Here is a 25736-nt window from a genome sequence, read left to right on the forward strand (position 1 = left end):
GACTGGACCCACCAGCTCCTGGTGCTGCTGGAAACCCCAACCCGGGCCGGGCTCACCTTCACCTGCCAACAACATCAGCCTGGAACAACCTGTGAGCCGGAACTGGGGTATGGGGGAGGAACTGGGGGCGCTGCGAGAGCCACTGGGATGTGCTGGGAGCAACTGGGAGGGAGTTGGAGAGAGCCTGGTTTCAACTGGGAGATGAGGTTGGGGGTTTGGAAGGGCTAAGAAGGGGTTTGAAGGATACTGGGGAGGGTGGGATGGGGTTCTGAGGGTCCTGGTGGGCACTGGGAAGAGACTGGGAGAGGATTTGGGGGTCCTGGGACAGTGGGGGTGACTGTAAGGAGGCTGTGGGATCCTGTGAGTGACAGGAGGGGCTTTGGTGGGTCCAGGGGAGGTCAGGAAGGGATCAAGAGGGAGGTTTCAGGGGATCCTAAGTGGGCTGGGAGTGACCTGGAGGGTGCTTGGAGGGGCCAGGGTGTCTGTGAGAGTTTTTGGGAGATCCTGACCCCTGCGGACCACCCAGAGATGCTGCTGGATGCTGCCGCAGCAAGATGCTGACAGGAACTGGAGACACCCGAGTTGGGCTCTGTCTTCCTGGCACTGGGGATCGGGTTCTACCTGCGCAAGAATGTCTGGGGGGTCCCGTGTGTCGTGTCCCCCCTCCTCTGGAATGTGTGTGCTCCCCGGGGCCGCCAGCCCGATGTCACCCCCCTTTCTCTGCCCACAGAGCTCCTGAGACGCCGGCGGCCGCAGCTGCTCCCCGTGGCCTCGGGCCGAGCCAGGACCTTCCCAGCTCTATCCCCACGCTGATTTTGGGGGGGTCGAGTGTCCCCCCAGCCCTGCTGTCACTCTGGCCCTGCCCCCTGCTCCCAGTGTTCCCAGTAAAGCTTCCCAGTTAAACCCAGCCCAGTTCATGGGGGCACTGGGGAGGGACTTGGGGGGACCCCACGGCGGGGCCGGCACTGGGCAGGGAGGGCGGGTCCAGGTGGGGAACACTGCCTGCTGCGGGTCTGCCCGGCAACTGGTGAGTCATCAACCCCGCTCGCTCTCATTGGCTGACTCTTCTCCACCGCGTTCTCTCATTGGCTGAGGAGAGGCCCGGCAGTGCAGAGAAGGAACGGGAGAGATCCCGCCCCGAGCACCGGCACGGGGACAACAGACCCGGCCTGGGCACAGGGAGGGAATTTATTACCAACCAAACCACGGCAGCACCAGGAGAAGGGAAAGAAATCCCTCCAGCACCTTCCCCCACCCAACGGGGATCACCCACAACAGGGTTATCCACCATGGAGAGACGGGGACATCCGAGTTTAGAGCAAAGCCAATTTTATTGAGTGTACCAGGTGTTTATACAGGGATTGACTTGTATGGTGCTTATAGAGGGCTCTGTTTTTGGTAACAATTTCCCATTGGTTACACATTCTTGGTGACATCCAGTAACCTGGGAGCATTTATCTTATCACAAAGTCTCACACCATGTTGCTTGGTCAGTCTTCTTGCCCAGGGAGACTGAAACTGTGTCTGTGTCTCCCACAGTTTCTGCTCAGTCAGGCCTCAGATATCGGGCCCCTTTATCAGCTCCATTGCTTTACTCTCTGTTTTATTCCCCATATGGGGGCACCAGGGCTCTGCCCAACGGGGGTCACTGGGGATCATCCATCCCGGATCCTCCCATGGGGGATGGAGCTGCAGCAGCACACCAAGCTCTTCCCTCACTCTCTTCCCTCACTCCAAGCTCTTCCCTCACTCGGGGCACTCACAGGGCTTCCCTTAGTGGTGCCTCCGTTGGTGCTGGGTCAAGTGAGAGCTCCTGGAGAAGCTCTTCCCACACTTCCCACACTCGTAGGGCCTCTCCCCGGTGTGGATGCGCTGGTGCACGGTGAGGTTGGAGTTGTGCTTGAAGCCCTTCCCGCAGTCGGGGCAGCGGTAGGGCCTCTCCTCTGTGTGACTCCGCTCATGGAGGAGGAGATTGGAGCTGGTATGAAACCTCTTCCCACACTGGGGACACTCGTAGGGCCTCTCCCCAGTGTGGATGCCCTGGTGTCTTCTCAGGTGTGAGCTCCGCCCAAAGCTCTTCCCACATTCCAAGCACTCATAGGGCCGTTCCCCAGTGTGGAGCACCTGGTGCACCATCAGGCCAGACATGTTTTTGAAACCCTTCCCACACTTCCCACACTCATAGGGCCTCTCCCCGGTGTGGATGCGCCGGTGCATGGTGAGGTTGGAGTTGTCCTTGAAGCCCTTCCCGCAGTCGGGGCAGCGGTAGGGCCTCTCCTCTGTGTGAATCCGCTCATGACTGAGGAGATGGGATCTGGTCCGAAACCTCTTCCCACACTCCCCACACTCGTAGGGCCTCTCCCCAGTGTGGATCCTCTGGTGCTCGATCAGGTGGTAGCTCCAGCTGAAACCCTTCCCACATTCCAAGCACTTGTGGGGCTTCTCCCTGCCATGAGGCTTCTGCACCAGCTCCGAGCTCCGCCTGGATCTCCGCCCGCCTTCCTGGCTCAGGGGGCTCTTTCCTCCCCGCAGCTCCCTGGGCTGGGTTTGCAGCTCCTCCTCCTGCAGCATCTCCGGGGCTTTTCCTCCTCCTCCATCCAGCCACGGCCTGGAAATGAAAACTCCTGGTTTGGGGAAAAAACAAGAGAAGAGCACCTTGGACTGGAGGTTCCTCCTTGCCCAAGTTCATCCCAGGAAGTCATTGGGAATCTTGTGTCTGTAAGAACCTCCAAAACACCAAGATTCAGCCCAAAAATCCCACAAACTTCAAGACACAGATCAAAAACTCCCCAAACATCACAAGTCAGCAAAAACCTCCTCCAAAACAGGAAGATTCAGCTGCCACATAAAACCAAAGCACCAACATTTAGCCCAAGAAAGCTCAGAAACAACAAGATTCACCCCGTGAAAATTGTGGATCCCCCTCCACAGTCACCTGCTGCATGTGGGGGGAGCAGCACTCCTGGGGCTGGGGGGAGGCTGCAGACACAGGGAGGGGTGGAACCTTCTGCTGCTTCCTCTTTCTGCTCCTCCTCCTCCTCCTCCTCCTGTGTCTCTGTTCTTCCTCACACTCCTCTTCCTCCTGCAATGCTTCCTTCTCCTCCACAATGCCATCTTCTCCTGCCACATCCATCGTTTGACCATTCTGTTCCTCAAGCCTGCTTCTCCTTCCCTTCTCCTCCTGCCCCCAGGCCCAGCACCCACTGCCGGCTCCCTCTTCCCCCCACACCCACAGCATCCCAGCGCAGGGGCAGGGATGGAGCTGGGGCAGGTCGGGCTGGGGCAGCGCTGGGCTCTCGGCCGCTCCCGCCCGCACTCGGTCCCCACTGCAGCCGCTCCCGCCAGGACAGCGCGGGGGGGCCCGGCCTTGGCGCTGCCCCACTCCCACCTCCCCAAATTCCCCTCGCGGGGCCATGGGGCCGAGGGGGGGCGCAGGTGGGTCCAGGTGGGGAACGCGGGGAGCTGCGAGTCTGCCTGGCAACTGGTGAGTCATCAGCGCCGCGGGCTCTGATTGGCTGAGCTCTGCCCGAGCCCTGGGGCTGCAGCACAGAGGGGACACCCTGCTCCAGGGGGGATGTCCCACAAACGGGGAACCCATGAAAGGAACAACAGGAAAGTGTCTTTACAAACAGATGCTCTGAATCTGCTCGGAGATAGGGCCAAAGAACTTTTATGTTAGGAAGTGACAGGAGAAGACATCGGTTTCAGAAAATTTTACTAATTGATGACACAGACTGCTGCTCAGCCAAGGTTCTGCTCTATTCATGAACTTCCAGAAGAACAAGACTTAACAGAGCCATGAATATCGTTTGCTATATGAAAGCATGGAGTATATAAAGGTGGGTATGTAATAGGTGGATTGGGAAGTCTGTACCTCCCAAGTACTTCAGCCAATGGGGAAAGCACAGGGAGATGTGGCCAGGAGAATTAGGATGAAAAGGAAGCTGTGTCCTCAAACAATTGGAGAGATCCCATGAGGACTGTCCCCTACTCTTTCCCATTTTCAGGAAATAAATTATTTTATAAGATTCGTCTCTCTGCTCTGTGGACAGAATTCTCTGCTGATGTCAGTTTTTCTGCACAACCTGGGGCCCATTCGGAATTCCTTCCACCAGCCGGGGTGGCAGGCAGGGAGTGCAGCTGAAGGTGCCTCACCCACTTTGGGTGATCGGCTCCCTTGGCTGGCAGCGGCACCGGGGATTGATTGGGGACCCGGGAGTGACCAGGAGACAGACGAGTGACACATCAGGGGGTCTGTGAAGAGTCAGAAGGTAGAGAGCACTGAAAATCTCATCAGTGAGTGCCCTGGGATCCTCGGGGAGTGAACATGGCAGGGCACCCATGGAGGGGAGAAAAGGGAAAGCCAGGAAGGGGTCCTGGCCAAAGGGATGATGATCCCAAAATATCTCTGAAGGGTCCCTTGGGAGAATGCAGAGGAAGTGGAGAAGGCATTTGGACAACAGGGGATGGATGGTGCTGGTGTGCTGGGAAGGAATCAGGTGAAGGGGAGCGTGCAAAAATATAGTTCAGGCAAGAAGCAGCAGGAGGAATCTATGTGGTAAGAAAAAGGATGATGGCAAAGAGGAGGAACAGAAAAATACTCTGGATTGGGATGTTTTTCCACAGAGTCTTAACCTCACAATTTGCCAGCTACTATTTTGAAGTCCCAGTTGCCCAGACAGGAAAAGCAGGAGGTCAGGATGGCAGGGGTTTCTCTGCGCTGGCAGCGGCAGCACCGGGCGCAGAGGTGCGGCACCGGGAGCACGGGCTGGGGCCTGTGGGGAGCTGCGGGGCCGGGCCGGGGCTGTGGGGCAGCCGGGGCTCAGCGCCGGGCGCTGCCTGACCCCACCAGCCCCGGGCAGGGCCGGCAGTGGCCCCCGGCCCCCAGGAGGCTGCGGGACGCCCCGGCCGCTGCCCGGCCCCGGGGAGCTGCCGGCCCTGCCCGCCGGGGGGGCCGCCTTTGGACACTGCGGCAGGACAGGCACCGGCTCTGCCACACGGGCTGGGCAGGGACCCTGAGCACAACGGGGAAAACAAAGGAACAGCTGGGAAATGCAGAGTGCACATGGAAGGATCAGGATTTGCTGTTCAGGATTTGCTTTGGGTCCCTGCAGAAAGGAAAGGTTTTGCAGAAAGCTCAGCAGCTCTCAGAGGATGAGCACCCACAGGCAGTGACCGGGGCTGCAGGAGTGGCACAAGAAGCCCTGCAGCACTTGGGCACAAAGGCACAGCAGCTGAAGGCAAGAAGGGATGAGCAAAAGGCCAAGCTGAAGGCAAAGGCCATGGCAGAGTTCCTACAAGCCCCTGGGAAGGAGTCAGGGCTCCAGCTGCAGCCCACAAGGACACTGCAAGCACAGACAGCAGCACCCTCAGCAGGAGCAAGTCCACCCCTGCATGGACATGGATTGTCAGGGCTCTCTGAGCTCCCATCCCACCGGGGACCCACCACACTGGAGCCCTGGAGAACATTCAGGCTGGGTCTGCATCCAGAGGAGGCCTCTCCTGATGGACACAGGGGCCTCTCCATCCACTCTGAATCTTACACCTAAGGGGGGGAAAATTGTAAAGGAATGTTTAATTATTAAGGGAATAAATGGGAAAGTTGAGCTGGTGTCATTTGTTCAATCACTATTAGGAGCTGAAGAGAATCGGTTTGAAATAAACTAATTTCTTTTTCTTCCTACTCTGATTGTTATTAACTAGGAAGGAATTTGATGGTGGCATTGTAATATTGTAAAAGGTGATACAGAGACTATTGCTGCTGTACCTTTGTGTCAAATGTCTGGCAAGGCCTGTGCTGAAGGGAACCCAGAGGTTTGGGCAGCCCCATGGAAAGATGGAAAATTTGATGTGGAGCCTCTTGCAAGCAACCAGGACAAGTGGTGTCTAAAAGCAACACCCTGTTCCAGGGGAGGGAAGGAAGGGCTCACAGCCTGGTATGGAGTCCCTGCTAAAGGCAGGGCTCTTGGAGCCAGGGATGTCTCCCTACAGCACTCCTATCCTGCACTCAAGGAATCAGATGGCTCCAATGAGGAGGACAAGAACAAGTGGTAGACAAAGCCCCTCTGAAATGGCTGAATTTTCTGGCTAAAAGTCGTATTTTGAGTATTTGAAAAAAAATTACAAATGGTGAAGAAAAAGGTTAAATATATGGGACATAATTTGACTGAAGGATTGACCCAGAGAGAGTCTAGGCAATTTCAGATGTAAAGAAGTAAACTAAAATAAGGAAAAGACCAAAACGAGCTGCAACAATTCTGAGAATTAAAACACAAATACACAACCTGGATTGAGGATTCTATGTTCCAGCCAGAGCATTGTAGGACTTTTTAACCCCAGACAGCTTTCATGCTGTGGTATGGAAAGGAGAAAGTGAGAAAAACTTGAGAAAATGAACAACTATAAATATTGATTCCTCAGCTGGGGCTCTTCCAGACTCAGAAAAGAAATTGGAATTGTAGGTGAATGTTAAACAGGGCCATGCCAAAGGAATCCTTGGGCCAAAATATTTCACCCAGTGGCCAGAGTGGCCTCATTGTCTGCAGAATTGTGCAGCCACAGCTTCAACGGGAACCGAGGCCCAAAACCTGATGACAACAGATCTCCAACTGTTCCAGTCTGCCATCAAGTTCAAGCTTTGATAACCAAAAGAGCCTCGCAATGGATGAGCAGTGCTCGGTTATTACAGTGTGAAACTTGTTCAGTGGCACAGGAGGATTCAGAACTGAGGACAGGGGAAGGGTTTAACCCAGCCTCCTGTTTGAACAGCCCACAGAGGGGCTGGGAAGAAACCCAGCACTGCATTCAAGTGACACAGCTCCAGACCCAGCCTGGGGGAGACTCAGGAGACATTCCCTGGCCTGAGGCAGAAAATGTCTTTGTGGATGGCTCTTCAAGGGCAGCAGAAGGGAAAAGAGTTCCAAGACACACTGTTATTGAGGAAAGGGAATCAGACAAAGTGCAGGTTACCCCCCCACGGTCAGCTCAACCAGCACAGCTGTGTGTGCTTCTAAGAGCCTGGCACTGAAATGCCCTGAGCAGGAAGGCTTCAATATCTTCTGGTGACACCATCTCACCTAACAGGGGGGCAAAAGCAATTCTGATTGCTCAGCAACCACTGGATCACTTATTAGGGTATTTCTAAAAGACATAATTCCAATAAAAGGGATTGTGGAAGCAACAGACTCAGAGAGCAGAACTCATTTGACAGGAAAGATCCTCCAGGGGCTTATGGCAGCTTTAGGAATACAATGGGACCTCCATACCCCTGGCAACCCCAGAGCTCAGGCTGGGTACAAAAAATGAATGGGGAAAGAAAGAAACACCTTTGGAAGCTGGGGATAGAAACCAAGATGCTATGGGTACGGCTTTTGCCATTGGCTTGGGCAAGAAGAAGAGCCAGACCCAGGGCAGATATTCGATTATTTCCCCTTGCAATTGATATCAGGAATTCCTTACGCTGGGAATTCTCCACCTAGTGCAGGGTGGAGATAAGGGATGCACATTTAAAGCAGTCTGTGGCCAGAATCCTGTCTCTGGTGCAATCTCTCCCCCAGGAAGCTGGGCTGGCACAGAGCCTGCCTTGGCACTTTGCTGCTGCCAACATCCAAGCAGGACATGGGCTCTGCCTAAGGAGTGCAAAGCAGCACCACTGGTGGCCAAGTGGCGTGGCCCATGCCAAGGGGCCCCGAGGCCAGAAACAGCCGCCAGCACAGCTGAACACGGGGGGACCCCTCAGCCTGGGCTCCAGGTCTCTGCAGCCCCGGAGATTTGCACTTCCCGCCTGCAGCAGGAGGATGGGAGGCCCCCCTGAGCCTGCACTGAAGGCAGCGCAGCAGCAGCCAGGGCTCCACAGCGGGGCAAGGCCCTGGGCCTGCCCACACATCCTCTGCTGAAATCCTCGGCCTGGCCACCCTCCTTGGGCAGCTCCAGCCACCGGGGCCAGCCCTTGCTGCCACTGCTGCAGCTTCAGTGCTCTCTGGGCCTGCACTGCCACAGCTGCTGGGGACACACCGGGACAATTCCACTCTGCCTCTCACTCACACTCACACACTGCCCTGCCTGCCAGTGCATCCATGGAAAATAGACCAGCTCATAGACTTGAACATTGTTAACCTTTGATTTCTCTACTCAGGCTTGCTTTGCCTTGGCCTTGGGAAAGAAATGTTAAAGGTTTTGTTAAGGGATGTTACACCACTCAGTGGAGATGAGTTTAACACCTCAACACACTGGGAATGGCCCGAAAGACACCCACAAAGATAACGACCAGCAGCAAAACATCAACCCCAGCAGCAAACAGCAACCAACACCTACCCCAGACACTGCCCCCGGCAGGGCTGCAGACACCTGGTCTGCAAAAGGCTGAGAAGGAAATCCAGCACTTCCCACCTCATTAACAGCAGAAGCAAAGAAATCCGGGTCCAACAGGAAACCAAATACTAAAAACTGCACAACTCGAAACTACAAAACATTAAACCAATGCATTTAGACTGTATCAAGTTTGGGAAAAATCTAAAACCCACGTGTCATGGAACAATTTTCTTTGCACACCCGGGCTGTGTGGGGATGGAATGATTTCTGTTGCACATCCTGGCCAGAATCAAGGAATGCCTTGACTCTAACACTAAACATATTGGTGGAGTTTTTCTTTTTCCTGCAGTTCCAATGCAAAGTTTAGAGAATTAGAGTATTTTTTTTGTAATAATCCCACTTCAATATTGCCAGTTATGTTTGGGTCAGGGATGTGAGAAAGAATTTTTACTCCAAGGAGAAGTAGAAAAGAACTGAATTGCCTTGGAATTTTTTTGTGTATGTTTCTGTAAGAGATACCAAAATTTTGGTCTGGGTTTTTCAACGTTCACCTTTAGGCAGCATTTTGCAAAACTAGAAGAGATTTAAAGGTGACCCTTTAAGTCACAAATACTAAACGGATTATTTGAAGGAAAAAAAAATAAAGCGGCAGGTTGTGGGGGGGGGCACACGTGAGGCTGCTGAAGCTCCTCTGGAAGAGAAGCTGCATTCCAGGCACCCAGAAGGAACTTCAGAAATGCAAATTAACACTGCTGGGGCAAAGTGGAGACAATGTACCTGGCTCTTCTTGCCTGGGGCAGGAATTGGCTGATTCCCTCTGCCCCTCACCCCAAGCTCTGCCTGCTTGCACAGATGGAATCTGCACAGCTGAAGGCAGAGCCCGTGCTGAGGATCTCTGACTCTGCAACAGAAATGGCTGAAGCTGCAAAGGGAAACAGCAAATGGAGAATGTTGGGAAAACTTCACTAAAATAAGGGGGGGATCATCCCTCTGCCCACTGCAACACCTTCTGTCACTGTATGTGCTGTACAGGGTGTATCAGAGCACTGGGGTTGTTGCTATAACAAGTTCAGGGAAATCAGCTGGAATTCAAGTATTTGATGATGTAATTAGAAAAAAGCAGTCAATTGACGCAGCCCCGGATGGAGGGAACACCCAAAAATGGGCAAAAGAATTGAAGGGCCACCAGAACATATCCTACAACACCATGGGCCAGCCCCTGGGACCTGAATCAATTCATATCAGGACACAGAGAACCCATTTATTATTTCAATGGCATCATTAAATTACAAGCAGTCCTCGGAATAAGAACCAACCAGACAGCTCCAGCTCCTGACCTTCCTGCCGACCAAGCCACTGAAATGAGAAACACAACATTTCACCAGGGGATCGGATCAGATTATCTGTTAGCAGAAAAAACAGGAGTCTGGGGGAAACAAAGTGGCTCAAACTGCTGTTGGCAAAGACATGACAAGAGAAAACTGCTAAAAAAGATAACAAAGGAAATAGGAGAGCAGTTTATGTATTGGTCCAAACATGGAAAGGATGGGAATGGGACACGGCTCCCCGGCTCCCCAGCAGACCAGGGGTCAAACGAATGCTGCTTCTCCTCTTCTGTGCTGCAGCAACTCTCATCTTTTTACCATGCTCCACACCTTGGCAGTGCAGCTCATCCAGCAGCTGAGCCAGGGCATGCAGGTGGCAGCCAGGCCTCCTGATCCACAAACGGCTACAAAAGGACAGGGAATGAGGACACCGAGAATAATCCCAAAACCAAAGAGGGCCCGGGAAGAACAAAACAGAGTCAAGGAGTGAATCTGCCTGGAGATAGGGCCAGGCACTTGTAGAGAAGGGGAGAAACCATCAGTTCAATTAATTGTTACAAGTTGACCCAGACAGCTGCTCAAAGTCCCGCTACATTCCCGAACTTCGAGGAGAAGAACAAAGACTTAACAGAGCCATGAATATCGGCTGTTCTACAAAAGGAGGGTGCACATTAACGAGGACAGGCTCCAGGCGCATCGGGAAGTCGGAACCTTCCAAGGAACTCAGCCGGTGGGCAAAGGCAGAGGGAGATGCGGCCGGGAAAATGAGGATAAAAAGGAGGCTGCGGGCTACAAGCACGGCAGAGAGCGCACGGCAAATGCCCCACGGCCTCTGCCCCTGCTCGGCAATAAAGTCACTTTGACAGGACTCCTCGCTCTCCCCCGGGCACACGAACCTCCGGCGACGGGAATTTCCCCGCCCGCTCCCGGCCGCGGGGCAGCCCCTCTGTCCTACCCACAGCAGCCGGGCCGAGCCAGCGCTGCTCCGGCAGCGGCTCCTGCCCGGCCCCGGCGGGAAGGAGACCGCGGGCAGCCGCTCCCGCAGCGCCCTCAGCCCGGGGCCGGCACGGGCCGGACACGGCACCGGCGAGCCGCCGGAGCCCCCTGCCGCCCCCTCCGCCCGCAGCCGGCCCCGAGCCCCCGCAGAGCCCAGCGCGGCTCCCACCTGCGCCGGGGCCGCCTCCGAGCTCCGCCGCCGCCGCCTCACCGCGCTCCGGCCGCTGCCGCCGCTGCCGGGCCCGCACAGCCGCTCGGCCAATGGCGGCGCTGCGCGGCCACGGCCGCCCTCAGCCCGCCGCCGGGGCCGCGCCGCGCCCCGCTCCCACCAATCAGCGCGCCGCGACCGCGACTGACGGCACCGGCGGCCAATGGCAGCGAGCTCGGGGCGGGCTCTGCGCACGGCCCCGCCTCGCCCCGCGCTCTCGGCGCCCCCGGGCTGCGTGAGGGGAAAGCCGGAGATGAGGAACAGCCCCGGCACGGGCCCGGGCCGAGCCGGGATTGAGCTGCCCACACAAACAAACTTCTCCGCGCCTCCCGCCACGGCTTTCCCGGCCCTGCGCCTCCCGTGCCTCCGCCTCTGCGGGAAGCCCAGGAGCCTCACTTCTCCTGCCCCTCGTTAGCGCATCAGTGCTTCGCTTTGATTTCCCCCGAAAAGGGAAACCTGCCCCAAGCCCTGTGGGTGGGTGGGACAGGGGAGAGATTTCTGGCAGAAAACTCCAAAGACTCGGAGCAGGAGAAGGAGAAGTCAGTGCAGAGCCTTAAATGCAGCTTTCCCCACGCCTCCCTGCTCCCAGCTGCACCTCCTCCCCCGGCAGGGCAGGAGACAGGGAATGGGGCCATGCTCAGCTCATCCCCCGGGGCTTCTCCCTCTGCTCAGGGACAGGAGTCGTTCCCTGCTGCACCCTGCGCTCTCTCCCGGCCGAGACTTCTCCAGGAACTTCTCGGAGCGGAGTCCATCCCCTGGGCACAGCCCCCTCCGAGTGCTGCAGCGTGGGTCACTGTGCCACGGGCTCAGTCCTGCCAGGACAGGCTGCTCCAGCGGGGCCCCTCTGCCCGCGGGCTCACAGCCTCCTCTCAGGCATCCCCGTTGTGAATTAAAATTTTAAATCTTTCCTAATAATAAAATTGTTATAAAAATAATAATACAATTAGATTAATAAAGTTTAGAGTTAAGATAATTATAAGACAATAAAAAGCAAAGAATTACGGACGTCTGGATGCTCTTGCACACTAAGTTACCAAAAGCAGTCTTTGTGGACAAAGGAATAGCTTTAAAAACAATAGCTGGCTGCATATTCATATATCTTCCATGGTTATGCATACATTCTATTTAAAACAATATCTCTGTCTGTTGTATGTAAACTTTCTTTTAATTCTTAAGGCATCTTCGACTCTGAATAAAGCTTGAAGAAATTAGCTTCTTTTGATAACAAAATTATAAATTCTTTTTTTTTTTTTTTTTAAAGATTTAGGTGTTCTTCAAAGTGAGTATCTCATTCTAAAAAAAAAAAAACAAACTCCCACCACATACATAGTCTCTATTTTAATATTATTTTGGAACCTAAAACTTACACCACTAGTTTATTTAACACACTACTTAAGAGAATGAATACAGAATAACTTTCTAACATTACACATATAATATTCATTATAATATTTGCAAAAAGCCAGTCATAAAATATGCATTTTTCACAATCTTTCTTCTTATATTTTATAAATCATTTGGCTTGAACAATATTTTTTATTTACTTGTATTCTTTGGACTCCGTTGGTAATCTAATAAAACATGGGATTAAACAAAGAAGAAACATTAAAACACTTGTAACACATAAAAGGAAGAATTTTAATTTTTTCTACTATTTAATTCTCAATACAGTAACCCACTTCTTAGTTTTTAACATTATTTTCTCATTTTTGGACTGATACCTGGGTCATAATTTTTTTAATATATCTTTTGGTTTTGGTTTTTTTTTTTCTTTTCTAGGATGACTTCCCTATTGCTATCTATTTTTAATAATTTGTATACTCTTTTTTTTAGATAATAAATAGTTTAAAGCTAACATATTTTAATACACTGCAGTTTTTGTTTGGATTTCCTGACTTAATATTAATTCTAATGTTTGAGTATCTTTGTTTGTTATCTTCCTTATAACTGTTTGGAGTTTTATAATATGATTTAGTATAAAATTGGGGGTTAATACAGAGTTAGACTGTTGTGTTGGTTTTACTTTTTTTTTTTTTTGTTTACTAATTGTTTTTTACTGGATTTTGGACTATGTTTTTAAGATTAAATGTAAAACAAATGCATCTCTCTCCTTTTGGATATTCTATGTTTTATGTATTACTATTTTTTCTTAAGTTCTTTGCAATCTAATAATTTTCCCCCTTTTTCCTGCAGGCACTTAATTTGGATGGGTTATAACAGTGGCCAGGAAACCCTCGGCTTCTCCTCTCCACGGGGTTCCTCTTCTTCCTAAGACCCAGTCCCAGTTTCCCCGGGGGGGATTCTCTCTTTTTTATCACTCCCTTGGTCTCTTTACTGGCCGCTTTTCACACGGAAAAGACGAAAAGCAGCGTGAGAGGCTGCAGCAATCACTTGGCAAGTCTGGGGTACCCAGCAGCCTCTGTCACACACATTCATTCCCCCCTTATCCGCCCCATCCCAACAAATACTCACCTGTCCTTTGTCCTTGGGTCTTGGTTCTTCGTGTACACTTTAGTCTCAGGGGCTAATTACCGCAGTTTTAGGGAATCCTTTCCCTTTTCTTTGTTTTATTGTCTCCTTCTGCCCATGGATCATAACCTGTGTCTGTGGTCACACCCCAGGGAAACAGAGCGAGGCTGCCTGAATAGGGCAGGACCCGTCTTCCTCACCCTGACTCTCCTCAGGCCCCGGCAGAGAGGTGTTAGAAATCATCCTGTGCTACCATAATTGTGAAAAACGCCAATCACTTGGCTCCCTGGGCTGGGTTTGCAGCTCCTCCTCCTGCAGCATCTCCGGGGCTTTTCCTCCTCTGCCATCCAGCCACACCCTGGGAATGAAAAATCCTGGTTTGGGGAAAACCAAGGTGAGACTGCCTTGGACTGGAGGCTCCTCCTGCCCAAGTCCATCCCTAGAACTCAGCAGGACTCTTGTGTCCATGAAAATCTCCACAGTATCAAGGTTCAGCCCAAAACAACTCTCCCAGGAGTTCCCTATCTCTGATCTCTCCACTTTTGGGGTTCCAGAGGTTTCCTTTCCTTGGGATGATGGGGGTCCAATGGCTCCAGGGGTTCCCCGTTCTCAGGTGTCCTGCTTAGGGATGATCCAGGGGCTGTTGGGGCTCCATGGGGTCCCTTTTCCCCTGATGCTCTACTCTGAGATCCCAGAGGTCCCAGACGTTCCTCCTCTCCAGGCTCCCCCGCTTTCCAGCCAGCCGGGGGTCCCCCAGCTCCAGGATCGCCCCTCTCTGCTCTCCCCACTCTGGGGGTCCCAGGGGTTCCCCTCCTCTGCTCCCCCGGGGGTCCCCAGGACCAATGTCCTCCCCCTGGTGACAATGGGCAATGGCCACGTGGACTCCCAAAGATCCCCCAGGGGGCTCAGCTTTGGGGTCCTGCAAGATCCAAACCTACACACACACAGAGAAAAAAACCTCCCGGGGTTTATTTGGGCCTCCCAGACGACATCTGGGGCTGAATTCCACAATCTGCAAGCTCCAAACACACCCCAATAAAAAACCCTCCCAGAGACCCCCCGATAGATTTGGGGCGAGCTCCCCTTCCACTCTCACCTGCAGGATGAGCTGGGGGTGATGGTCCCGGGGCCAAGGGTGCTGCGGCCTCAGGGGGCACTGGAACCTCCTGTTTCTCCTCCTTTCCTGCTCCTCATCCTCATCTTCCTCCTCCTCCTTCCTAATCCCACCTCCTGCCCAGTTCCTGCCTTCTGTATATTTAGAGTGGAGCACCTTGCTTGTTTTTAGAGCGAGAACAAAGATGCCAGCGGGAACACAGCTTGCTGGCTTTAGTCAGAAGTAGCAGTGACTAAAGGTCCTGTTTCCTCTGCTGTGCTCCCGTCCTTGTTCCTCCTCAGTGTTCAGGCTGGGCTATGGGGTGTCCCTGTTTGCTGCATTTTCAGAGCTCCTCCTGGAGCCTTTGGGCAATAGGCTGTGCCCTGGGAGGGTTCTTTGTGCTCCTTTGTGACCCAGGAGAACCTTCCGGGCGGTTTCTGCGTGAGCTGCTGCTGTGATGTCACAGGAGCACTGCCACGTCCCCGAGGTGCTCCCGTGGCTGTGGGACACGGAGGCCTCAGTGTCCCGAGTGGCTCTGGGCACTGCTCCTTGCCGGAGGATCCTCCTGCCCGAGGCATTCTCAGCACCAGCCCAGCCCTGACGGGTGTCCTTGTGTGCTTGCAGGGCTGCAGTCTGCAGACGTGTGCAGCGCAGCCAAAATGATCCAGCACGTGGCTGCTGCAGTTTGCACGCTGTACTCTGTGGCTTATTCGGGGTATTTTTTAACCCACTTGGCACGTAAGTCGAGGTTTTCCCTCGGTGCTGTGGCTTTGGGCTTGCTGTGTGCTTTCTGTTCTTCCTCTGGACCCGAGCTGACTTTGTAACCAAATGGCCATGAAGGCTCCATTGCTTTGGGAGAGCTCCTGCCAGCAGCTGCAGCTGAAAAAGGGGGTGTCTGCAGCCAGCGGGGCGTGCACAGCATTTGCAATGAGCCCTGGGGGTTCTGTTCCCTCCAGCGGGGAGTCTGTGGCAGCAGAGCCGGGAACTCCCTGCCCAGCCAAGAACCGACCCAGCCCAGCATTTTGTGCTGTTCTCTTGCTGTGGGAAGGGACTGTGGCTCCTGGAGGGACGCTGGGAAAGCAAAATGCTCTCTCGGGGTTGCCCTGCTCCGTGGCATTTCCCACCACAGGCAGTTTTTTCCTGACAGCATCTGGTTCATGTTCCCTCTCCCGTTGCAGGGCACCTCATGTGTGGATTCCGAGCAGCTCCTCCTCCGGTGAGTGGGAAAGGAACCTTTGGTGTTTGGAATTGTGCAGCAAGCTGTGAGCTTGGCGTGTGGCAGCCGAGTACCAGCTTAGGAGGCTGAAGGAAAGTTCCTGTCAGAGTCTTTGCAGCAGCAGCAGCAGCAGCGGGATCCCAGCAGATTTCTCCTTTTCTGCTGCAGAGCTTTTGAAGAGCTGCAGGTCTGGTTTTGCAGGCAGAGGATTGCTTGATGGCTTTAGCCACGGTGGAATATTGTTTTCCCAACAATAAGTGGCAATGTCGACTTTAGCCCATTGTTAGTTTGAAGAGCCCCAATCCCAATTTCTGCTTCGTGCAGCTGGATGTGCAGCTGAGGATAAATAAGGTGATCACTGAGATAGAACTTCCCGTCCCTCACGCTGCCATCTGTCCACAGGGCACAAAAGCAGCACCAGCCCCTCCTCTGGCTCCCTCTGCTCCCAAAGAGGAGGCCAAAGAGGAGGAAGACAGCAGTGAGCTCCCCGCTGTTCTGGGGGACGCTGGTGAACTTCCCTCGGTGCCGGGAGATGACAGTGAACTTCCCGCTGCTCTGGGAGACGAGGGCGAACATCCCGCGCTGTGGGAATACAGCGGCGAGGCTCCCGCGGCGTGGGACAAGGACAGTGGACATCTCCCGGCGTGGGACGAGGGCGGTGGATGTCCCCTGGTGCGGGACGAGGATGGCCAAGCCCCCATAGTGTGGGATGAGGACAGAGGACATCTCCCGCTGTGGGATGAGGACAGAGGACATCCTGTGCCTTGGGAAGAGGAGGGTGAACTTCTCCCAGCATGGGAAGAGGACAGTGAACATCCCCTGGCTTGGAAAGATGACGGCGAACCTGCAGCGTTTTGGGAAGAGGACCCAGAACCTCCCTGTGCTTGGGAAGAGGACACGGAACCTCCCTCCCCTGTGGGATCCTGGGCTGAAGGTTCTGACAGCAGCACAGCCCTGCAGCCAGAGGGGAGAGGGGAGTGGTGCCTGGTGCAGCTGAGTACGTCTGCTCTGTTCCTGTGTTCAGAGCAGGGGCTGTGTGTGTGTCTCGGCATCAGCTGCAGCCAGCGTTGCTCTGCAGCTGAATGTCACAGGGGCATTTATTGTCCTTCCCCAGCTGAGACCAAGGGGCTCATGGCCCCAGGGAGTGGGGCTGCATTCTGGCTCTGCTCTGGCGGGGTCTCGCTCTGGGAGGGAGCCTCTTCCACATGGTTTCTTTCAGGGAACATCGTGACCGTGGCGGAGCCTGCCGAGAAATACCTGGAAGTGGAGCAGATTGGCCAAGGGTAAGTGCACGGCAGCTACTTCTGCACAAGCAGCCCAGGGGCTGTGCTGGTGCAGGATCAAGGGAGAAGTCAGGAGAGCTCCAAACACCTTCAGACACTGGGGTGCCATCCTGCTGTCTCTCAGTCCTGATCAGAACTGAGAACTGTGGTCAGAAGGAGCCGTCACAGGCCCCTGAGGCTGGCAGTGTCCTGCCTGCAGCAAGGAGCAGGACCTGGGTGATCTTCTGTGTCTGGAACTGGATTGCTTGAACGAGCCACTCACCATCTGGTGACTGTCAGAAAACAGTTCTCAAGGAGATTTCTTTCAAATATTTTACTTCAAAAAATGTTCTCTGGTCAGCATTAACAACCTAATGGTTTAGAAACAGGAACCAGAGATGAACTAATGAGTGCTCTATTCTAGCACAGCTCATAGAGCCCATACATTCAGCAACAGACACAGAGCTGGTGCACTCTGGGGGAAAATGCATCACCTGCCTGATGGCAGGGCCCTTGTGGATCCTGCAGGTCTTAGGCAGGAAATGGAAAAGGATGAAATGCATTCTTTTCCAGTTCTTTAGACACCCATTGCTTACTTCAGGTTTTGAACTAAAGCAATTCAGCGTGGAGATTTGGGATTTGCTCCAGCCCAATTCCTTTGTGTTGGGTCTCAGTTTTCTCTTGCACACCTGCCATGGCAGAGGGCTGGTGGCTGCTGTGCTGTTGTTGCAAGGGTCGATGCACACAGGTGTTTGTGAGCGCTGCAGGCAGCAGAGATCTCCTGTCTGGGCTGGCTTTCACTCCCAGGGCCTCAAGCGCTGCTTCTTTCTTCTCTGCTGTTTTGTCTCTAGGGCTTTTGGAACCGTTTCCAAAGGACTCGACAGGGCCACCGGAGGAGAGGTCAGTGCCAACACGCCCAGCACGTCTGGCAGCTCTCCAGGGCTCTCCCCTCTGCTGGGAGCTGTGGCTGCAGCTCTGGGGGCCAGCAGAGCTTTCCTGCACAGGCTGCTCCTCTGAAGGCAGAGCAGTGTCAGCCTGCAGAGCACAGCTGGGACACACTTGGTCCTTCTGGAGTGCCCAAAGAGATGCAAGGAGGGCAGCGGTGTCTGTCAGAGCAGGACACGCTGGCTTGCTCTTCATATCTAAAAGTGTGAATGGATCAGGGCTGGAGACTGAGGCCCAATTTATCTTCACCCCAGCCTCAGACAGGAACACTATTTAGCAGTTTTTCCATCCTGCCTTTCATCTCCAAAGGGTACCTCAAGGCCTAATTAGGGAGAGATCCTTCTTGGGCTCAATTTGGGACTTTAGTTCCACTTCAGCTGTCCACAGAGAGAGAGGGATAGAAATGAGAAGATGGATGTTCAGGGCAAAGTTCTCTCCGAAACCCTGCAGTTGTTTGGGTCTGGGGTCAGTGACAGCCTGTGACAGGGATCACCTGAGCAATGGATGTGTGTGTTTGCTTTGTTGTGCAATCCCAAACAGAGCAGCTGCATCTGAAATCATGACCAAATCCCATGCAATTGCTAAAGGGTTCCTGGCTGTTTTGCTCTGTTTTCACAGAACCAGAATTACCTCCTGCTTGCAAAATGTGTTTGAATAATAATGAGAGTGTTGAGGCCATTTGAGAAGACTGTAGGTGCAGAGAATGTGGTTAGAGCTTGGAGGCTGACAGCTGAGGGGCCATTTCTGCAGAGCTTGCAAGGCCAAATGTCTCTGGCCGTGAGTCCTGTAAGCAGCCCCAGCGAGCAGAGCAATGGGCTGTGGGAGTGGCCCTTGCTGAGCTCTGGTGCCCATCCCAGGGCAGTTTGGCACAGCCCGGCTCCGTTGCTCCAAAAAGCCTCGCCCCGTGTTGGCTGTGGCCTCCTGCCACAGACTCCTCCAGTTAAAGGTCTGCAATGTCCCCTCAGGTGGCCATAAAGAAAATGAGTCTCAGAGGGCAGAACGGGGAACGTGCTGTGAACGAGCTCCTGCTCCTGAAGGACAAGAAGAACCCCAACATTGTCAACTCTTTGGACAGGTGAGTGCTCCAGGCCTCACCCCGTGCACGGGCCCTGCCTTAACCTTTCCTGGCACCCATAGTCTGTAGCCTGTTTTGAAAATGCCTGACCCAGCCGTATCTTCCCAAAACAACAGCCTGGCAGTTCGCTCCCTCCATGTGCTTTGGTTGCTTTGGTTTGGTTTTTCCTTCAAGCTGACCCCGTTTTCTGTGTCTTACAACAAGTGCTGATAAATTACAGCAGAAATTATTTCCCTTGGCTTCTTCTTCCCAGCCCTTTTCCATTGCTGCAGATGCCAGGAAAACCAGGGCCTTGTTTCCAGAAATGCCTCATTTGCCCATTTTGCACTGGCCTTGCCTGTTTCTGAAGGGACTTTCTGAAAGGTTTTCTGATTGCTTTTGTCCCAAGTGCTGCACGGCCTCCTCCCCTGGATAACCCTGGGAGTTGTGTTGCCTTCTTCTGCAGGGAATGGTGGAACTGATGAGCTCAGAAGCTGAACCAGCTGGGGGCCAGTGTTGTGGTTCCACACTGATCTGGGCTGTTGCTAAACTGCATTTTTCACCTGCTTGCCATCTAAGGCCTCTCCTTTCTCACAGGTGTCTCCTCCTTTAGACTGTGCAGATTCCAAGGACTCTGCAGCCTGGCAGGAATGTCTCTCCATCAGATTCTGTCCTCATGAACAAGTGACCTGGAAACAAAACTCCACTCCAGGCTTTTCCATGGGGGAATTGAGCACTGCACATTCGTCTCCATGCCACTGCTTTCCTCTTCCAGCTTCCTTGTTGACGGAGATCTCTGGCTGGTGATGGAATACATGGATGGAGGAACTTTGCAGGACGTTGTCAGACAGACACGCATGGCTGAAGGAGAGATGGCAGCTGTCAGTCGGGAGGTGAGGGATCCTGCCTGTGGCTGCCACGGCTTGGACACGATGGTCCTTCCACAGAGGCGTGAGAACAGGAGTGGCTCCATGCTCAGGGCTCTGTTTCTCTGTTGTTTTTATGAGCTGGAGAAGAAAGAGCCTCTGCAGTGAACGGCCTGCCAGCATCGCTGCACTTCTGCTCTGTTCTTGCTCTCTTTCCTGCTGTTGTGGCACTCTCTGTCTGTTCTGGATTTGATGTGCTGTTCTCAGCTTTGCCTTGAACCGTTTGCCTGGAGCCTGTCTGCTCTGCACTCCTGGCCTGTCACAGCAAAGCTGCTGCTGGCAGAATTCCGACCTGTCCTTTCTTGTGTGATAGATTCCGGCCATTGGTTTTTGTCCTGGTGTTTCTTGTTCTCTCTCAGTGCCTGCAGGGCCTGGATTTCCTCCATGCGAACCGGGTGATCCACAGAGATCTGAAGAGCTCCAACATCCTCCTGGGCATGGCCAGCTCTGTCAAGCTGGGTGGGTGTTCCTGGCCAGGCACGGCGCTCCCGGGTGCGGCTGTGGGGCTGCTTCCCAGTGCCGGCCAGAGCCCCACAAGGGCTGCTGGGGGCACTGCCCGGCCCCTGCTGCCAGCTGAAAGCGGCTGCCCCTGCAGAGAGCTCCGGAGAGCAGCAGGGTGCCAGGGGTGGCTTTGCTCTGGGTATGGCCCTGCCAGAGGGGCAGGAGTTGGAATCTAAAGCTTCAAGGGAATCAGTAAAAGCCACTTCACAAAAGCTGAGGGTTTCTTTAAGGGTCCAGTTCCACCTTCCCTTGGCTACAGCCCTCAGCACTTTTCCAGCTGACTTCACTACTCCATTCTCAGACTGAGAGTGGGGAGTCTTGGTGCTTGGTTTCCTCATTCCAGCTGCCTTTGACAGTGTTTGTTTCTGTCCTCAGCTGATTTTGGCCTCTGTGCTCAGCTCAGCTCTGAGCAGGACCGGCGCAGCTCCATGATGGGCACTGCTCACTGGATGGCCCCAGAAGTTGTGACCAGTTCTCCTTATGGCCCCAAGGTGGACATCTGGTCCTTTGGCATTGTGACCATTGAGATGGTGGAAGGAGAACCTCCTTACTTCAAGGAAACGAGGGCCATGGTAAGAGGCAAATTCTCCAGGGGCTGCAGAGCCCTGTGAGCACAGGGTGACCCTGCACTGGGAGCAGCAGATGGAAGTTTCTGCACCTGGGGAAGGGAATTCCAAGAGCACTCGAGCCTCAACACAAACAAATATTCTGCAGTCTCCAGCAACAATTTGCTTTGGGATTTATGATGTTTCAGCTCTTCTGTCTGTGAGGATGACCTGAAAATGTGAAGCAAGTGCATCAGCTCTTTCCAATGGCTGTGGCAGCACCAGGGTTTGGGTGTTTTGGTTGGCACAGGACAATGAGCTGTGAGCAGCATCTCTGCCAGGGAGGAAAGTGCCCCTGGAGCTGGGGCTGAGAACCCGGGGTCGCTGTGAGCACCTGTGGGTGGGAAGGAAGCTGGCAGAGCGCTGAGGTTGCTTTTCCTGCAGGCTCGCGCTCTGATCCGGCACAACGGGACCCCGCAGCTGCAGGAGCCCCGGCGCCTGTCGGCTCTGCTGCGGGACTTCCTCGAGTGCAGCCTGGAGCCGGACGAGGAGCAGCGCTGGTCTGCCCAGGAGCTGCTGCAGGTGAATGCCGAGCGGCCGAGGGGAAGCAGCAGCGCCAGGGAGGGGTTTTCTGCTGGGGCCCGTCCGATAGTCTCCAGCCTCGCTGCGTTCCACACGCAAAGCAAGCAGAATCCTCGCCGGGTTTGGCTTGGCAGGGTCCTTTCGAGGGCATCTGCCCCTGGTGCCCCACAAGGAGCAGGGCCATCTTCAGGCAGGTCTGGTGCTCAGAGCCCTGCCTGGCCTGAGCTTGGATGTTCCCAGGGAGGAGGCACCTCCCACATCCCTGGGCACCTTCTGTCAGTGTTTCCTCACTCTCCTGGCAAAAAGATTCTGCCTGCGATCTAACCTGAGCCTGCTTCCCTCTCCTGAGTTTCAGACCATTTCCCTTTGTCCTGTTGCAACAGAGCCTGTGAGGAAGTTGGCTCTGGAAAGTAACAGTTCATTTCTTTCTTTTTTATTTTTTGGGCAGCACCCATTTTTATCATCAGCCAAGCCTCTCTCCAGCCTGACCCCTCTGATCACCGCAGCAAAGCAACTGAGGGAGCAGCGGAGGAGATGAAGCACTTGAGGACAGCTTTTATTTACAGTAGTTAGTGAGGACAACTAGTTAGTGATGGTAGTTAGCAGTGCTAGTTGGTTATGGTAGTTAGGACAGCCTGTTTGTTACGGCTCTTATGACAGCCTGTTTGGTATGGCAGTTTTTTTAATAAAAACTCTCTTAAGCCTCAACTCCCTTGAGGTGTCCCTTCCTCCTCCCTCTGTGACTCGGCTGCCCGGAGCAATGTGAGGGGAGAGCGGGCCCAGCCTGGCCCAGAGCTGAGCCCCAGCAGAGCCCTGGCAGAGCCCAGAGCAGCCTCGGATCTGCAGAGTCAGCCTGGGAGGAGGCGCTCGGAGCCTTCTGGGCTGCACCCGACTCTTGGTTACAAACTGCGTGTGCTGGAAAATGCCACCGGCTCTGCCAGAGGGCAGAAGGGGCCCGGGGAAGGCCCCAGGGCTCCCTGCAAGGGAAACACCTGCCCTGGGTTTGTTATAGAGAACTATGTAGTTGGTGGCTTTTGCTCTTATGTCTTGACTTCTGCAACTTATTCTTAATCACAACGATTTTGATACAGTACAGTTTGTAATCACTTTTAACTGCTTTTGCTGTAGTATAATTTGTCAGCTTTTTGTGGCCAATGCCCTGGCCCCTGAGTAGCTCATATCCTCAGAACATCATTCATGGCTGATAGTTTAGTTTGTGCACAGTGTGAAAAACATACATGATAGTTTTGGCTTTTGCAAAATATTGATGTGGATGCCATGTGTTGTGCATTAGAATGTTAACTTTTGCAGAAGTAGCTGTAGTTGTGAAATAACAACTAATGATTTTATTTTTGTAACTAACTGGCAGTAATAACTCAGAGATAGTGGTGAGACAGCCAATGTTGATTTAAAGTACTTGTGGAAGTAGCTAAAACCGTCTGCATGGCCAGATAACATTTAAGGAACGGGTGTGATGAGGACCCTGCCGCTGACCCTTCGACTGTCAGGAACTGTCTCCTGCTGATGTGGGAACCCAGGTGTCCCAGGGTGAGGTTCTGGCGTTTGTATCCCCAATCGTGGGTTCTGTTCATGTTTGATATTCTGTTCTGTGTTCTCAGAACTGACTCTGAAAGTGAAGGTTTGTTTTGTCTTGTTATCAGCTGGCTCACCTCCCCCCATGGTCTGTTCTCCACAAGAGGCTTGTGCGGGCTGGCTTGGCTTGCTTTTGCTGGCTTTGTTTGCTTGCTCTTGCTTCCGCTCTTGCCTTTGCTTTTTCCTGTTAGTTTAACTAGGCAGTCCAATTTTTTCCCTGGACTGTTTCTTTCCCTTTCCCTTTCCTGAATACCATCGAACCTGCTCCAGACTGGGACCTGGGAACCCCGAGGAGCACCGGGAGCCTGCGCTCTGTGATCTGCAGCAGCCATCCCCAGTGCCCAGAGCAATCCCCAGCACCCAGACCCAGGCGACCACCCCCAGGAGAGACTTTCTGGATTTGTCATCTCTTCAGAGTGGTGAAAGAGTTTTGTTGTCATCTGGTGTTGTTCATTTTTTTTAGTGCTGGGAAGGGTTTTGTTTGTTAAATAAACTGGTTCTTTTCCACTTCTCTCAGAGAAAATTCTTCCCGAATCAGGTGGGTGGGGAGGAGCCGTGGGGGTTTGTTTTCTGGGGGCTCCTTCCAGAGGAGGATTTGGGGGATTTGCATTCCAAGAGCACTCAGGGTTGCGGATTGAGGTTATGCCCAAGGGGATCAGGGGCTGGACAACACAGCTTGACTGAAGGTTAAAAATGTCCAAAGGGATCTAGGGTTGGAAAACAGTAACACCTAAAATTCTGCTGGGTTGAGAGACATCCAGGATTAAACCTGCTGGGTTGATGGATTAACATTCCATGAGCACTCAGGGTGTAGATATGTAATGTAGACTGTTTGAAAATAAAAGGTACCTTGTTGTATGTGAGAGTGAGTGAAAAATAAAAGTTAGTAAATGTAGATGAATGGAAGTATATATAATGTAGATTGTTTATTTTGAGCTTTACTTTATCTCCTTGGAGGCAGGTGGATTGTGTTGAATGGTATTGTGAGAGAAAGGACTTTTTGAGTGGTTGAAAGAAGGTGGTATTCAGGTTGTTAGAGAAAGTGGGAAACAGAGGCAGAGGACTTGTGAAGAAACGTGAGGAATGGACTATCACATCTAAAATGGGCAACACCAAAACACACCAAAGGAGTGTTGAAAAGGACTTGCATAGAAAAATCAGCAAAAAGGAGTGACAAGGGAAACAGAGGGCAAGCCTGGACTGAGCACTGTACTCACCAGCGAGAAGATCACACGTACCTGCTGTGGGCAGCAACCCCACAGGCAGGGGAGGTGGGGGTATAAGCCAAGCCAGACCTCTGTCATTCCTGTTTCTGTCTCTCATTTGTTGTCTTTTCCCTTCTGAGATAGCAGCAAGATCGTGTCACAAATGCTACAGAAAGTATTACATGGAAAGAAACCAAAGTTCCTTTTTGTTACACACACCCATGTCAACAGCCACAGACTCACCCAAATTGAGTACCTGCAGGCAAAATGGGGAAAAACTGCAGTGTACCAGAATAGGCTGGCTTTAGACTATTTATTGGCTAATGAAGGGGGTGTTTGTGGAAAGTTTAATATATCAGATTGTTGAAAATAGATGACAACGGGGAGGTCATCCTAGAAAAAAACAACCCAGACACCAATCCAAAAATGGGAAAACAGTGTTAAAAACTAACTGGTGGGGTAGTGTATTGAGGATGGGATGGTGGAAGAAATGGGGATTCTTCCTTTTATGTGTTACAACTGTTATAAATGAAAATTTGTCCAGCCAAATTAATATGAAAAAATAAAATATTTATTTCGCAATCAAATTCTATCTAGGCCAGCCACAAGAAAAGAACAGAGACGAGCCCGGGGTCGGCCCTGGGTGTGCAACAAAGAGGTCAGCCTCAGCAGAGGTTTTTCTCTAAGCCCACACACCTCCATCCTGGCACAAGCGGTTTTTATAGGGAAAATTCTGCCTGAGGCCAAGATTTTGGCAGTCAGTCTTCTCTTCAGAGCCCACATGTTAATAAGATTTTCTGCTTTGGTGATGAGGGAGAACAATTCAGTGTCTGGAGTTTGTTGAATCCCTTGATGAAATTTACGGGAGGGAACGCTGCATTCACCTGTGTCTGCCCAAGGATTTCCATGATATCCATCTCGGGTCCTTCAGGCAAGGATCTGCACCGGGGGTTCCTGTATCTCCCCAGCCATGGCCCATCTCCTGGGGAGCCGCACCTTCTTACTTGTAAATCAGTTTCCAATATACACCCGGTCTCACCTGCGAGGGTGGGGGGGGGAATCCTAATACAAACGTGTAGAGTGTTACAGTGTTCTAACAAATCTAACAAATATTCAGTATCACATATATCATATTAGAAATTGCACCAATTATATCTGCTACATATAACAGTATGGTAAATGTAGCTTTGTAGGTAAAATGAAGCTTTAGTAGTAAAAAAGAAACTATGTCTGTGTGTGTGGGGGGGGAGGGGGGGTTTAAGGAATGAGATAATCGCTTCAATGAACACGCAAATTCTCCAGAGAAGAGCAATTTATGGTTTTCTTATTAGAAGAAGCTGATTTAGTCACGCCTTGCTCAGACTCGAAGGCCCGGTGGGAATTAAAAAAAAACAGCTGACATAAAACAGACAGAGTTTTTTGTTTCAAATAGAATTCATGCATAACCATGAAGGATATATGAATATGCAACAGTGTATTGTTTTAGGGGTGATTCCTTTATTCACA

General features: G+C 52.7%; 1 protein-coding gene across 1 annotated transcript in view; it reads right to left on the reverse strand.

Annotated features, from left to right (window-relative positions):
* Positions 1 to 25736, reverse strand: part of LOC144247624 (uncharacterized) — a 1666419-nt gene that overhangs the window by 50508 nt on the left and 1590175 nt on the right. Inside the window, exon 20 of the mRNA XM_077788932.1 lies at positions 1785 to 2446. Within this exon, the coding sequence (XP_077645058.1) occupies positions 1785 to 2446 (662 nt within the window). The remainder of the gene's footprint in view (positions 1 to 1784; positions 2447 to 25736) is intronic.

This window comes from Lonchura striata, chromosome 29, assembly GCF_046129695.1.
Source record: "Lonchura striata isolate bLonStr1 chromosome 29, bLonStr1.mat, whole genome shotgun sequence".
Lineage (NCBI taxonomy): Eukaryota > Metazoa > Chordata > Aves > Passeriformes > Estrildidae > Lonchura > Lonchura striata.